This window comes from Nerophis lumbriciformis, linkage group LG22 (assembly GCF_033978685.3).
Source record: "Nerophis lumbriciformis linkage group LG22, RoL_Nlum_v2.1, whole genome shotgun sequence".
Taxonomy (NCBI): domain Eukaryota; kingdom Metazoa; phylum Chordata; class Actinopteri; order Syngnathiformes; family Syngnathidae; genus Nerophis; species Nerophis lumbriciformis.
This window is the reverse complement of record NC_084569.2, coordinates 42,168,709-42,183,890: the sequence shown is the minus strand read 5'-3', so window position 1 is coordinate 42,183,890 and position 15,182 is coordinate 42,168,709. Positions and strand designations below refer to the sequence as shown.

General features: G+C 51.1%; 1 protein-coding gene across 2 annotated transcripts; it reads right to left on the bottom strand.

The window, feature by feature from the left end:
- Positions 1-2,931: 2,931 nt before the first annotated feature.
- mvp (major vault protein) lies at positions 2,932-15,182 on the bottom strand. Of its 2 annotated transcripts, XM_061973895.2 has the most exons (18): positions 15,036-15,182; positions 10,861-11,037; positions 10,607-10,802; positions 10,418-10,541; positions 10,230-10,361; positions 9,863-9,957; positions 9,560-9,796; positions 9,362-9,487; positions 9,247-9,294; positions 8,769-8,978; positions 8,473-8,708; positions 8,207-8,404; positions 8,007-8,151; positions 7,731-7,942; positions 6,632-6,748; positions 3,639-3,765; positions 3,383-3,571; positions 2,932-3,306 (listed from the first exon to the last, which is right to left on the bottom strand). In XM_061973895.2, the coding sequence occupies exons 1-18, from the start codon at positions 15,146-15,148 to the stop codon at positions 3,187-3,189; spliced, it is 2,802 nt and encodes a 933-aa protein (XP_061829879.2). In that variant the 5' UTR covers positions 15,149-15,182; the 3' UTR covers positions 2,932-3,186. The 2 variants fall into 2 exon arrangements, with proteins under 2 accessions (XP_061829879.2, XP_061829880.2); XM_061973896.2 differs by lacking the exon at positions 9,247-9,294.

Here is a 15,182-nt window from a genome sequence, read left to right as displayed (position 1 = left end):
ACATGAGACAATATGGGAGCATGAAAACATGAGTAAATGAGACAATATGAAAACATGAGACAATATGAGAACACAAGACAACATGAGACAATATGAGAACATGAAAACACGAGACATGAAAACATGAGAAAATATGAGAACATGAGACAATATGGGAGCATGAAAACATGAGTAAATGAGACAATATGAGAACATGAGACAATATGAGAACATGAGAACTTGAGACAATATGAGAACATAAACATGAGACAATATGAGAACATGAAAACATGAGAGAACATCAGACAACATGAGAACATTAGACAATATGAGAACATGATACAACATGAGAACATGAGACAATATGGGAGCATGAAAACATGAGTAAATGAGACCATATGAGAACATGAGACAATATGAGAACATGAGAACTTGAGACAATATGAGAACATAAACATGAGACAACATGAGAACATGAGACAATATGAGAACATGAAAACATGAGAGAACATCAGACAACATGAGAACATTAGACAATATGAGAACATGATACAACATGAGAACATGAGACAATATGGAAAATGAAAACATGAGGAAATGAGACAACACGAAAACATGAAACAATATGGTAACATGAAAACACGAGACAACATTAGAACATGAGACAATATGAGAACATGAAAACATGAAACAATATGGAAACATGAGACAATATGGGAACATGAAAACACGAGACAACATTAGAACATGAGACAATATGAGAACATGAAAACATGAAACAATATGAAAACATGAGACAATATGGGAACATGAAAACACGAGACAACATTAGAACATGAGACAATATGAGAACATGAAAACATGAAACAATATGAAAACATGAGACAATATGGGAACATGAAAACACGAGACAACATTAGAACATGAGACAATATGAGAACATGAAAACATGAAACAATATGAAAACATGAGACAATATGGGAACATGAAAACACGAGACAACATTAGAACATGAGACAATATGAGAACATGAAAACATGAAACAATATGAAAACATGAGACAATATGGGAACATGAAAACAAGAGACAATATGGGAACATGAGACACTGAGAACATGAAAGAACATGAGACAAGATGAAAACATGGGACAATATGAGAACATGAGACACAGACAACATGGGAACATGAAAACATGAGCCAATATGACAGATAAAACATGAGACAATATGAGAACATGAAATCATGAAACATAACAGACAATATGAAAACATGAGACATCAGAACAGACAATATGAGAACATGAAACAATATGGAAACATGAGACAATATGGGAACATGAGACACTGAGAACATGAGACAACATGAAACAATATGAGAACATGGGACACAGACAACATGGGAACATGAAAACATGAGCTAATATGACAGATAAAACATGAGAACATGAAAACATGAGACAACATAACATGTGACAAGTTTAAAAGTAGCTAAACTACAGGAAAAGCTATTTGTTCAAAAAGTAGTTAAGCTAGTTGAAAATGTAGTTAAAAGCTCGGTAGATTACACACACACACACACACACACACACACACACACACACACACACACACACACACACACACACACACACACACACACACACACACACACAGTAATGTAGCAGCAGAGGGCATCAAAACCGCACTTTGACTAAATAAAAGCTTGTTTTATTATAAGTTTGTGATCTGGAGTCCATTTCAACTTATTCATTTGATTGAAAACTTCAGAAAGAGCAACGTCCAAACCACAACAATTGCATCCATCCACCCGCACACCTCCTTGGTAGCAAAGATGGCGCCTGTTGTCCGTACGCTAGAGATGCGCGGTTTGCGGGCACAACCGCGGAGTCTGCGGATTATCCGCGGATCGGGCGGATGAAATTAAAAAAAATTAGATTTTAAATAGATTCAGGCGGGTGGCAGTTAAACCAATTGGTAAATATATATACATAGTTAAATGTTGTTACCCACATACGAAAAACGAGCAGGCACCTGCAGCATATGCCACAACAGAAGAAAAAGAAAGAAAAAGAGATGGACACTTTTACGGAGCGGAGAAGGGACGCCTCGCCGGGGTCCGGGACCGAGGCCCCTTCCCCCGAGAGGGCCCCACCGGGAGCCGTAGCTGAGGCGATCCACGAGAAGGGTCCGACGCACGTCCAGGGTCACCACCGCACCGACACCCCGCCTCGTCCGCCTTCGCCGCGGCCGGCGTCACGCGCAGCAGGTAAGCAGCTTACCTGCCCGCCACCCCCGTGACCGGGGGCTCGTAACAGGAGTCACTCCGCGCGCTCCGCCCGCGCAGCTTACCTGCCCGCCACCCCTGTTGCCGGGGGCGCGTAACAGGGGTCACTCCGCGCGCAGTGCGCTCACGAAAGGGGTGGGGCTCACCCTGGTTGATATAGACAGCAGCTAGGACGGTGGCCATGGAAGTCGGAACCCGCTAAGGAGTGTGTAACAACCCACCTGCCGAATCAACTAGCCCTGAAAATGGATGGCGCTGGAGCGTTGGGCCCATATACCCGGCCGTCGCCGGCAGCGAGACGCGCTTGGAGGTGCGCTCAGCGCGGCTCCCATATGATTGCGCACTGGTGTGCGTCTGGGTCGTGACAGCGTGGCACGCGAATGTCTGTGCTGCATTGGATCAGTCTCCTTTCTTTAACAGGCAAAAGCTTTATAACCTCACTAATGCCTTGCATCGTCTATATTAGATATATAACAACGGGCGGGTGCGGTTCTGATCAAATGTTAGATCGGGTGGATTGCGGATGGTTGACGACTTTCTGATGCGGTTGCGGATGAAATAATTGCCTATCCGCGCATCTCTACCGTACGCTCTCTTTGCACCACTCTGACCAACATCACACTGCCTCTGGTGGACAAAGTCACACATGACACACACAAACTGCTTTCTCAAGCACTTTATTCCTTCAAGCAGATGCATCATCACAATTATACCAAATATCATCTAGATCTACATGACGTCATCTAGATGTAGATGATGTCATGTAGATCAATAGGACATATCATCTAGTTCTACAGGACATATCATCTAGATGACATCATCTAGATCTAGATGACATCATGTAGATCTAGATGATGTCATGTAGTTGTGTACATGCATCTATCCTAGGTGTGCTCGATACATGGACGCTCCTCCCTGTGGCGTCACTGTGCGGGTGCAGGCAGCGCCCCCAGCAGGCCGTTGGCGGTGGTGAAGAGGTTGATGGGCGACACGCCGTCCGTGATGAGGGTGGACTTGAGGCCGAGGGCCTGCAGCAACTTCACCTGCGGGCGGAGCAGACGTCAGCCTCTGAGGGCCAATGAGGAGGCGGCGGCGGCGGCGAGGGGCCGTCCTTCCTACCTGCAGCTCGGGGCCGGCCCTCGCCATCTCCTTCAGCGTGTCGCTGCCCAGACTGGCCACCAGCTGGCTGAAGCGCTCGCTCTCCATGTTGGCCAGACGCTCCTGCTTGTCCACGTCCAGCTGGTCCATCTGCTTCTTGTAGCTCAGCTCCTGCTGGCGAGCCTTCGCCAAACGCTCTAGCTCCGCCTCCTGCAGGGGCACATGCGGGCTACTTAACTACAGCCTGCCAGGCGCCGACAGGAAGTGTGCGACGTACCGCCTCGATGGTCTGAGCCTCCACCTTCAGTTTGGCCTCGTGGACCGCCGCCTCGCCTTGGATACGCGCCGCCTCCGCCCGGGACTGAGCCTCCGCCTTGGCGGCGCCCGTGCTCTCCACGGCCGCGCTGAGAGACACAGGAGGACGCGTGATGATTGTGGGACAGGAAGTTATCTTAGTTTAAGTTGATGGCGTGATGATTGTGGGACAGGAAGTTGTCTTAGTTTAAGTTGATGGCGTGCTGATTGTGGGACAGGAAGTTGTCTTAGTTTAAGTTGATGTCGTGATGATTGTGGGACAGGAAGTCGTCTTAGTTTAAGTTGATGGCGTGCTGATTGTGGGACAGGAAGTTGTCTTAGTTTAAGTTGATGGCGTGATGATTGTGGGACAGGAAGTTGTCTTAGTTTAACTTGATGGCGTGATGATTGTGGGACAGGAAGTTATCTTAGTTTAAGTTGATGGCGTGATGATTGTGGGACAGGAAGTTGTCTTAGTTTAAGTTGATGGCGTGCTGATTGTGGGACAGGAAGTTGTCTTAGTTTAAGTTGATGTCGTGATGATTGTGGGACAGGAAGTCGTCTTAGTTTAAGTTGATGGCGTGCTGATTGTGGGACAGGAAGTTGTCTTAGTTTAAGTTGATGGCGTGATGATTGTGGGACAGGAAGTTGTCTTAGTTTAACTTGATGGCGTGATGATTGTGGGACAGGAAGTCATCTTAGTTTAAGTTGATGGCGTGATGATTGTGGGACAGGAAGTTGTCTTAGTTTAACTTGATGGCGTGATGATTGTGGGACAGGAAGTTATCTTAGTTTAAGTTGATGGCGTGATGATTGTGGGACAGGAAGTTGTCTTAGTTTAAGTAGATGGCGTGCTGATTGTGGGACAGGAAGTCGTCTTAGTTTAAGTTGATGGCGTGCTGATTGTGGGACAGGAAGTTGTCTTAGTTTAAGTTGATGGCGTGATGATTGGGGGACAGGAAGTTATCTTAGTTTAAGTTGATGGCGTGCTGATTGTGGGACAGGAAGTTATCTTAGTTTAACTTGATGGCGTGCTGATTGTGGGACAGGAAGTTATCTTAGTTTAAGTTGATGGCGTGATGATTGTGGGACAGGAAGTTGTCTTAGTTTAAGTTGATGGCGTGATGATTGTGGGACAGGAAGTTATCTTAGTTTAACTTGATGGCGTGATGATTGTGGGACAGGAAGTTATCTTAGTTTAAGTTGATGGCGTGATGATTGTGGGACAGGAAGTTGTCTTAGTTTAAGTTGATGGCGTGATGATTGTGGGACAGGAAGTTATCTTAGTTTAAGTTGATGGCGTGATGATTGTGGGACAGGAAGTTGTCTTAGTTTAAGTTGATGGCGTGCTGATTGTGGGACAGGAAGTTATCTTAGTTTAAGTTGATGGCGTGATGATTGTGGGACAGGAAGTTGTCTTAGTTTAACTTGATGGCGTGCTGATTGTGGGACAGGAAGTTATCTTAGTTTAACTTGATGGTGTGATGATTGTGGGACAGGAAGTTGTCTTAGTTTAAGTTGATGGCGTGATGATTGTGGGACAGGAAGTTATCTTAGTTTAACTTGATGGCGTGATGATTGTGGGACAGGAAGTTGTCTTAGTTTAAGTTGATGACGTGCTGATTGTGGGACAGGAAGTTGTCTTAGTTTAAGTTGATGGCGTGATGATTGTGGGACAGGAAGTTGTCTTAGTTTAAGTTGATGGCGTGATGATTGTGGGACAGGAAGTTGTCTTAGTTTAAGTTGATGGCGTGCTGATTGTGGGACAGGAAGTTATCTTAGTTTAAGTTGATGGCGTGCTGATTGTGGGACAGGAAGTTGTCTTAGTTTAAGTAGATGGCGTGCTGATTGTGGGACAGGAAGTTATCTTAGTTTAAGTTGATGGCGTGCTGATTGTGGGACAGGAAGTTGTCTTAGTTTAAGTTGATGGCGTGATGATTGTGGGACAGGAAGTTATCTTAGTTTAAGTTGATGGCGTGATGATTGTGGGACAGGAAGTTATCTTAGTTTAAGTTGATGGCGTGCTGATTGTGGGACAGGAAGTTATCTTAGTTTAACTTGATGGCGTGCTGATTGTGGGACAGGATGTTATCTTAGTTTAACTTGATGGCGTGATGATTGTGGGACAGGAAGTTATCTTAGTTTAAGTTGATGGCGTGATGATTGTGGGACAGGAAGTTATCTTAGTTTAAGTTGATGGCGTGATGATTGTGGGACAGGAAGTTGTCTTAGTTTAAGTTGATGGCGTGATGATTGTGGGACAGGAAGTTATCTTAGTTTAACTTGATGGCGTGCTGATTGTGGGACAGGAAGTTATCTTAGTTTAAGTTGATGGCGTGATGATTGTGGGACAGGAAGTTATCTTAGTTTAAGTTGATGGCGTGATGATTGTGGGACAGGATGTTATCTTAGTTTAAGTTGATGGCGTGATGATTGTGGGACAGGAAGTTGTCTTAGTTTAAGTTGATGGCGTGCTGATTGTGGGACAGGAAGTTGTCTTAGTTTAAGTTGATGGCGTGATGATTGTGGGACAGGAAGTTGTCTTAGTTTAAGTTGATGGCGTGCTGATTGTGGGACAGGAAGTTGTCTTAGTTTAACTTGATGGCGTGATGATTGTGGGACAGGAAGTTGTCTTAGTTTAAGTTGATGGCGTGATGATTGTGGGACAGGAAGTTGTCTTAGTTTAACTTGATGGCGTGATGATTGTGGGACAGGAAGTTGTCTTAGTTTAAGTTAATGGCGTGATGATTGTGGGACAGGAAGTTGTCTTAGTTTAAGTAGATGTCGTGATGATTGTGGGACAGGAAGTTATCTTAGTTTAAGTTGATGGCGTGATGATTGTGGGACAGGAAGTTGTCTTAGTTTAAGTTGATGGCGTGATGATTGTGGGACAGGAAGTCGTCTTAGTTTAACTTGATGGCGTGCTGATTGTGGGACAGGAAGTTATCTTAGTGAGACAGGAAGTGCAGGAGTCACCTGAGAGCCTCCAGCTCTAGAAGTTCCTTCCTGGCTCGCTCAGCTTCTGCCTGGTCCATGATCTTCTGTCTCTCCAGCCGGCCTCGCGCCTCCTGCTCCAGACGCTCCGCCTCGTGTCTGCAGGAGCAACACTTAACTTAGTTTAGCCTAATTTATCTTACCTTATCTTGTTTTAGATTAGCCTACTTTATCTTCACATAGCTTAATGTAGTTTAGTTTACCTTATCTTAGTTTAGCTTAATTTATCTTCACCTATTTTAGTTGCACTCAGTTTCTTAATTTATCTCAACGCTATTTACGACCCGCTGCCCTTTTGAAGCAACTGTGGTCAGGAGACGGGAGGGGTTATCCATTGTCCTCCAACACCTGCCCCAGCTGGATCCAGGAAGAGCCCAAGTCCGAGAAATCCCACTTCTTGGTCTTCAAAGCGACCGAAAACAATGACTGTTTTACATACTCCCCATTCCTGCTGAGATATGTGTTGGTGCGTGAACATTGAACATCTGAATAAAAGGAGGTGACGAAAACCTTCTTCGTCAGAGCGTGGTGCAGGACTGTACAGAGAGTGCAGTGGCCATGTCTCTCCTCAATATTGAGTCCAAATTGAATTCTGTCTCTGTTTGATTCCTTGCCTTTTGTCTTGTTTAGTAGATGTCCTCAGTGTTTGAACGTGACAAGCTTATCTTATCCTTGTTTAACTCTGCTGATCTTAGTTTACCTAAGATTTTTACTGTAACTTACCTCAGTTGAACTCAGTTCATCTTAGTTGAACTTATCTTTGTTTAATTGATCTTAACTACTTGGGCTTATCTTATTTTAGTTGAACTTATCGTATCTTCTACTTGAATGTATCTTAGATTAACTTATCTTTGTTGAGCTTATCTTTTATTAGTTGAACTCAGCTCATCTCAGTTGAACTTATCTCATCTCAGGTGACCTTATCTTATATTAGGTGAACTTATCTCATCTCAGTTGAACTTATCTCATCTCAGGTGAACTTATCTCATCTTAGTTTACCTGAGCTCATCTTATTTAAGTTTATTTAGTAGAACTCAGCTGGTCTTAGTTGACTTTAGCGCAAGCTAGCCTAGCGACGCACCGTGCGGCGGCCTCCTGGGAGTTGGTGGTGATCTCGATGGCGAGCTGGACGCTCTTCTGCAGGGAGTCTCGTGTCCTCTGGTCCACGGGCTCCACAGACTGGATGTCCACGCTGCTGATGACCAGGCGGTTCTGAGGGAAGCGGAGACTCGGGCGCACCGCCAGCTTCTCGTCGAAGCCGAACACGGCCGAGCAGATGATGCGGTTGGAGTTCTGGGCGGTGGCAGCGTGGTGAGGAGGGAAGGAAGGAAGGAAGGAGGAGAAAAGGAAAGGTCACCTTGTGGAAGTCGTCAAACTGCACCGACGCCACTGCGCCTCGGACCCGCGACGCAATGGCCTTGCAGGCGTCGCCCACAAAGTCGGGCACGGCGAACAGCGCGGCGGATTCGGCGGCGTCGACAGGCGGCTTGACGTCAAAGTGCCTGAAGACAGGAAAGGTTGGCGTGGGGAGGAGTCGGCCATTTTGAAGGCACCTACCAGTTGTAGGAGAGCTGCAGCTGCAGGCGGGCGTGGTCGGCGGTCTCGATGGTGATGATGTCGGTGAAGAAGTCGGGGCCCAGCAGCAGACAGATGGCCTTGATCACGTTGCCTCGCTTGGGTCGATCCCCCGACAGCGACAGCACGGTGAACTGCTCGTCAGGACCCAACATCACGCGCTCCGGTCCAAACACCACCCTGAGGAAGAGGGCGGGTCAGCGGCGGCTCGGCGGCCCATGGTCCCATGCCCCCCCCACACAGCCCACCTGGCCCTCTTCTCCCGGTAGTCGTAAACCTGCACCGCCGCATTGTGGGGGACTCTGTAGGACACCACCAGCGTCTTGGTCCTCGCTTTGCCCTCCGCCATCTTGCCCCGGTCCGAGCGGTCCGCCAAAGGGTCGCGGGTGGACGCCAGCAGCGTCTCCACGTTGAGAGGAAGTTCCTTCTGCCACATCTCCTCGTCCTGATTCAGCATGTACGTCTGCCCGATGACCGCTCGCACCTGCGCCGCCGGAAGATCGTTAGCCGCCGGGCCCCGCTCCGCGTCGACGCCTGACCGTACCTTGCCCGTCTTCATGTCCCGCACGTAGATGCCCTCGTTCTCGTCCAGCGGGATGGCCTGTCGCCGCATCACCACCTCCACCGTGGCGGGGGGCACGTACTCCACGGGGCCTCGCAGCATCCAGCGGTCGCCGGGACGGCGAAAGACGCCGCTTTGGCGCCGGCGCTTGCTCCGGTCCTCGTCCTCGTCCTCGTCCTCGTCCACCTCACGCTGGCAGAGAGAACGGGGGAGAGGCGGGAGGAGGGCGGAGACCAGGGTTAACGCGGCGATGCATTGCGGTGGCGAGGGAGGGGGAGGGGTTGGGGAAGGTGGGGGGGAGCGCTGGCGGCAAAATAAATGGTGAGCGGGAGGGTCATGTGACACGCAGCCAGGGAAGGAGAAGAAGAAGAAGGGTTAGTCTGTGGGGGGGAGGGATTAAAGGCCAAACAGGAAGTCACACCCAGTGAGGGTCAAACAGGAAGTGGCAACAGAAAAGTACCTCATCAGCACGTTTTCGTTTTTGAGGTAAAACAAGCAAGGTGGCGTCCTACAATCAAGCGTCAGCATTTAGCCATGCTAGCTAGCCGCGAGGGGGGGCGGAGCCTGTGTCTCACCTCCTCGGTGTCGGCGAAGGCCTGGACGGCTCGCAGGAGCAGACCTTCCTCCTCGGACAGCACGTAGACGTCCTGGATGCCGCGCTCCAGGCGCTCGCCAGGCTGCAGGAAGAAGGAGCGCTCCCCCTGGTGGACACACGACACGCCGCGTCAGGGCCACCCTCGGGTCACTAGCCCCGCCCCCCCCCCCCGCCTCACCTTCACCACCCTCTTCTGGCCCAGCTGAGGTTTGCCGTCGGGTCCGACCGGGTCCAGGATGACGCAGTACTGGCGGCTGCTCAGCGTGGTCACCTCCACCACGCCCACCACCTCCTCCGCCACCGAGGGGATGTGCGCCTCGTGGTCGTCGTTGGTCACCAGCCACTCGTCGCCCGTACGCCGCTGGCGGTCCCCCGTGTCCTTGAAAGCCCGCAGGGCGCGCACGTGCAGCGCTTTCTGTGGGGTCAAAGGTCACGCCGTCAGAACCAGCGTCTCGCTGCACCTCGGCACGCAGGAAGTCACCTTGTCGGTCAGGATGAAGGCGTTGACGATGTCCAGCACTTCCTCGTGTGCGTCCGGCAGGTACGCCCCCACCTTGCTGACCAGCCACTCCTCCCCTGGACACACAGCTCAGTGACTACAAGCTAACAGGAAGTCAAACACATACAGGAGCATTTCAAAATAAAAGCTAGCAGCAGTGTCAGCCAATCAAAGGCGGAGTACAAAAAGACAGGAAGTGGACAGGAAGCTGATGGTTCGCCACAGGAAGGAGGCCAAACCCAAACTGGGATCCTCGGAAAAAAACCTCAGCAAACATAAGCACACATGACGACACAAACTCGTGGCTTGCAACGAGAGCAGGAAGTGAGGAAAAAGGGGCGTGTCCCACCTGTGACGCGGTACACGCCGCCGCGGTCGACTCCCTCCTTGCGAGCTCGCAGTCTGATGGCTTGGTTCACCCGGATCACCGTGGCCTTGATGGTCTCCAGGACGGCCACTTCCTTCTTGGGGATGTACGTCCCTGACAGCCGGCAGACGCCGTTAGCCGGTTGCCGCGGCAACATGGACAAAACTCACCTGGTCCCTCGAAGAGCCACTCGTCCCCGGCGACCCGTCTCTTGCCGCCCTCCTCCTGGAAGTCCAGCTGCGCCCGCAGTCGCAGCGCCGTGTCGGGATAGACCACCTGCAGCGGCGTCACCACCTGAAGCGCAAAGACGTCAGCCGATCATGTGGTCACAAGCCCCGCCCCCTAACCGCCCCGCCCACCTGCTGGATCTCCTCTCCGGGGTACAGCGGGAAAGGATCCCGGCACAGGCGGATCTCCAGGTCGGCGTGGCGCAGCTTGGCCTGGCCCGCCCCGTCGAAGAGGACGAGGCCGCCGTCGCCGCACGCCACCGGGTTGAGGATCACGCAGAAGTGGCGCGGCGGCACCGTGATCATCCGCACCGGCGAGAAGAGGACCCTGCAAAGAGCAGGTGGCGTCAGCGACAAGATGGACGCCGAGTTGCACTGGCGCTGACCTTTCGTGATCTTGCCGGATGAAGGTGAGCGGCCCGATCTCCACGCGGGCGATGTTGGTGTTCTGGTCCAACACGTGGATGTAGTGGTGGGGCGGGATGCGGATGATGGACACGTCCACCGCCGCCGCCTCCAACGCGGTATTTTGGAACTGGTTTTTCTTGGACATCATGTCGACGCTGCGGCCCGACACACGTTAGAAAACATGAAACTAGCTAATGTTTGTTGACAAACATTCAGTTGTCATCACAGGCGGCGGCGAGGTGAGTGCACACGCCCGCCTCGTCCACCGCCACTGCCGCCGCTTCCAACACGGGATTTTGGAACTGGATCTTCTTGGCGACGCTGCGGCCCGACACACGTTAGAAAACATGAAACTAGCTAATGTTTGTTGACAAACATTCAGTCGTCATCACGGGCTACGGCGAGGCGAGTGCACACGCCCGCCTCGTCCACCGCCACTGCCGCCGCCTCCAACACGGGATTTTGGAACTGGATCTTCTAGGCAACGCTGCGGCCCGACACACGTTAGAAAACATGAAACTAGCGAATATTTGTTGACAAACATTCAGTCATCATCACAGGCGGCGGCAAGGCGAGCGCACACGCCCGCCACTGCCACCGCTTCCAACACGGGATTTTGGAACAGGATCTTCTTGGCAACGCTGTGGCCCGACACACGTTAGAAAACATGAAACTAGCGAATATTTGTTGACAAACATTCAGTCATCATCACATGCGGCGGCAAGGCGAGTGCACACGCCTGCCACGTCCACCGCCACTGCCGCCGCCTCCAACACGGGATTTTGGAACAGGATCTTCTTGGCAACGCTGCGGCCCGACACACGTTAGAAAACATGAAACTAGCTAATGTTTGTTGACAAACATTCAGTCGTCATCACGGGCAACGGCGAGGCGAGTGCACACGCCCGCCTCGTCCACCGCCACTGCCGCCGCTTCCAACACGGGATTTTGGAACTGGATCTTCTTGGACATCTTGGCGACGCTGCGGCCCGAGACACGTTAGAAAACATTAAACTAGCTAATGTTTGTTGACAAACATTCAGTCGTCATCACGGGCTACGGCGAGGCGAGTGCACACGCCCGCCTCGTCCACCGCCACTGCCGCCGCCTCCAACACGGGATTTTGGAACAGAATCTTCTTGGCAACGCTGCGGCCCGACACACGTTAGAAAACATGAAACTAGCTAATGTTTGTTGACAAACATTCAGTCGTCATCACGGGCAACGGCGAGGCGAGTGCACACGCCCGCCTCGTCCGCCGCCTCCAACACGGGATTTTGGAACTGGATTTTCTTGGCGACGCCGCGGCCCGACACACGTTAGAAAACATGAAACTAGCTAATGTTTGTTGACAAACATTCAGTCATCATCACAGGCGGCAGCAAGGCGAGCGCACACGCCCGCCACGTCCACTGCCGCCGCCTCCAACACGGGATTTTGGAACTGGATCTTCTTGACAACGCTGCGGCCCGACACACGTTAGAAAACATGAAACTAGCGAATATTTGTTGACAAACATTCAGTCATCATCACAGGCGGCGGCAAGGCGAGCGCACACGCCCGCCACTGCCACCGCTTCCAACACAGGATTTTGGAACTGGATCTTCTTGGCGACGCTGCGGCCCGACACACGTTAGAAAACATGAAACTAGCTAATGTTTGTTGACAAACATTCAGTCGTCATCACGGGCAACGGCGAGGCGAGTGCACACGCCCGCCTCGTCCACCGCCACTGCCGCCGCCTCCAACACGGGATTTTGGAACTGGATCTTCTTGGCGACGCTGCGGCCCGACACACGTTAGAAAACATGAAACTAGCTAATGTTTGTTGACAAACATTCAGTCATCATCACAGGCGGCGGCGAGGCGAGTGCACACGCCCGCCTCGTCCACCGCCACTGCCGCCGCCTCCAACACGGGATTTTGGAACTGGATCTTCTTGGCGACGCTGCGGCCCGACACACGTTAGAAAACATGAAACTAGCTAATGTTTGTTGACAAACATTCAGCCGTCATCACAGGAGGCGGCGGCAAGGCGAGTGCACACGCCCGCCATGTCCACCGCCGCCGCCTCAAACATGGGATTTTGGAACTGGATCTTCTTGTACATCTTGGCGACGCTGCGGCCCGACACACGTTAGAAAACATGAAACTAGCTAAAGTTTGTTGACAAACATTCAGTCGTCATCACGGGCGGTGGCGCACGTCCACGTCTACCGCCTCAAACACGAGATTTTGGAACTGGATCTTCTTGGCGACGCTGCGGCCCGACACACGTTAGAAAACATGAAACTAGCTAATGTTTGTTGACAAACATTCAGTCGTCATCACGGGCAACGGCGAGGCGAGTGCACACGCCCGCCTCGTCCACCGCCACTGCCGCCGCCTCCAACACGGGATTTTGGAACTGGATCTTCTTGGCGACGCTGCGGCCCGACACACGTTAGAAAACATGAAACTAGCTAATGTTTGTTGACAAACATTCAGTCATCATCACAGGCGGCGGCGAGGCGAGTGCACACGCCCGCCTCGTCCACCGCCACTGCCGCCGCCTCCAACACGGGATTTTGGAACTGGATCTTCTTGGCGACGCTGCGGCCCGACACACGTTAGAAAACATGAAACTAGCTAATGTTTGTTGACAAACATTCAGCCGTCATCACAGGAGGCGGCGGCAAGGCGAGTGCACACGCCCGCCATGTCCACCGCCGCCGCCTCAAACATGGGATTTTGGAACTGGATCTTCTTGTACATCTTGGCGACGCTGCGGCCCGACACACGTTAGAAAACATGAAACTAGCTAAAGTTTGTTGACAAACATTCAGTCGTCATCACGGGCGGTGGCGCACGTCCACGTCTACCGCCTCAAACACGAGATTTTGGAACTGGATCTTCTTGGCGACGCTGCGGCCCGACACACGTTAGAAAACATGAAACTAGCTAATGTTTGTTGACAAACATTCAGTCGTCATCACGGGCAACGGCGAGGCGAGTGCACACGCCCGCCTCGTCCACCGCCACTGCCGCCGCCTCCAACACGGGATTTTGGAACTGGATCTTCTTGGCGACGCTGCGGCCCGACACACGTTAGAAAACATGAAACTAGCTAATGTTTGTTGACAAACATTCAGTCATCATCACAGGCGGCGGCGAGGCGAGTGCACACGCCCGCCTCGTCCACCGCCACTGCCGCCGCCTCCAACACGGGATTTTGGAACTGGATCTTCTTGGCGACGCTGTGGCCCGACACACGTTAGAAAACATGAAACTAGCGAATATTTGTTGACAAACATTCAGTCATCATCACAGGCGGCGGCAAGGCGAGTGCACACGCCCGCCACGTCCACCGCCACTGCCGCCGCTTCCAACACGGGATTTTGGAACTGGATCTTCTTGGACATCTTGGCGACGCTGCGGCCCGACACACGTTAGAAAACATTAAACTAGCTAATATTTGTTGACAAACATTCAGTCGTCATCACGGGCGGTGGCGCACGTCCACGTCTACCGCCTCAAACACGAGATTTTGGAACTGGATCTTCTTGGCGACGCTGCGGCCCGACACACGTTAGAAAACATGAAACTAGCTAATGTTTGTTGACAAACATTCAGCCGTCATCATGGGCGGCGGCAAGGTCAAAGTCTCGCCATTGTCTTTTCTTCCCCGTGGTGACTCATCAGCCGGAAGTGATTGTTTTTCATCAATCAATGACATATGTCACCTGATGGCTGGCAGCCAATCACGGAGCAGACACAGGAAGACAGGAAGTAGCAAACAAAAGTGGCACAAGCACCGACCACAAACCTGACGAACATGTTTGCGCACCGGACAGCCAGCGTTACTAAAGTAATTAGAGTATTTCTTCACTTCCTGGTTGACCGAAGAAAGAATGTTTTCGACGTTTTGTTTATTTTCCATGAGGGAAAAGTGCTCAAAGCATAGCTATGACGTCACGCACATCGTTCCCGAGAGTTATTGTTGTGGTTTATTCGAACATGGATTATTTCGGTAACAATCACATTCCATACAATCACATATTTCCATTTTGCTCACGACGCCCGCAATGACGTGACGCATCAAAGCCGAAAGTAAACACACAGTCAAGTTTTTGATTCGTTTGAGCGTTAAGAAAGTTCCAAGTTGTTTCCTTACCTGCTCGTCATGGATGAGATTCTTCTTCTTCCGACACCTGCAGACTTTTTCAGCAGATTTGCGGTGTGGGCGTGGCCGCCACGGTAGTCACGTGACTTCCCGGTTCCAACCATGCTGCGTCACTGTCGAAGTGCGGCCAGCCGAGGC

Coding starts and splice junctions, on each gene's coding strand:
- mvp (XM_061973895.2), bottom strand. CDS start 15,148: ATGGTTGGAACCGGGAAGTCACGTGACTACCGTGGCGGCCACGCCCAC. Junction 8,709..8,768: donor GGGACATGAAGACGGGCAAG/GTACGGTCAGGC, acceptor CCGGCGGCGCAG/GTGCGAGCGGTCATCGGGCA. Junction 7,943..8,006: donor AGTTTGACGACTTCCACAAG/GTGACCTTTCCT, acceptor GCCACCGCCCAG/AACTCCAACCGCATCATCTG.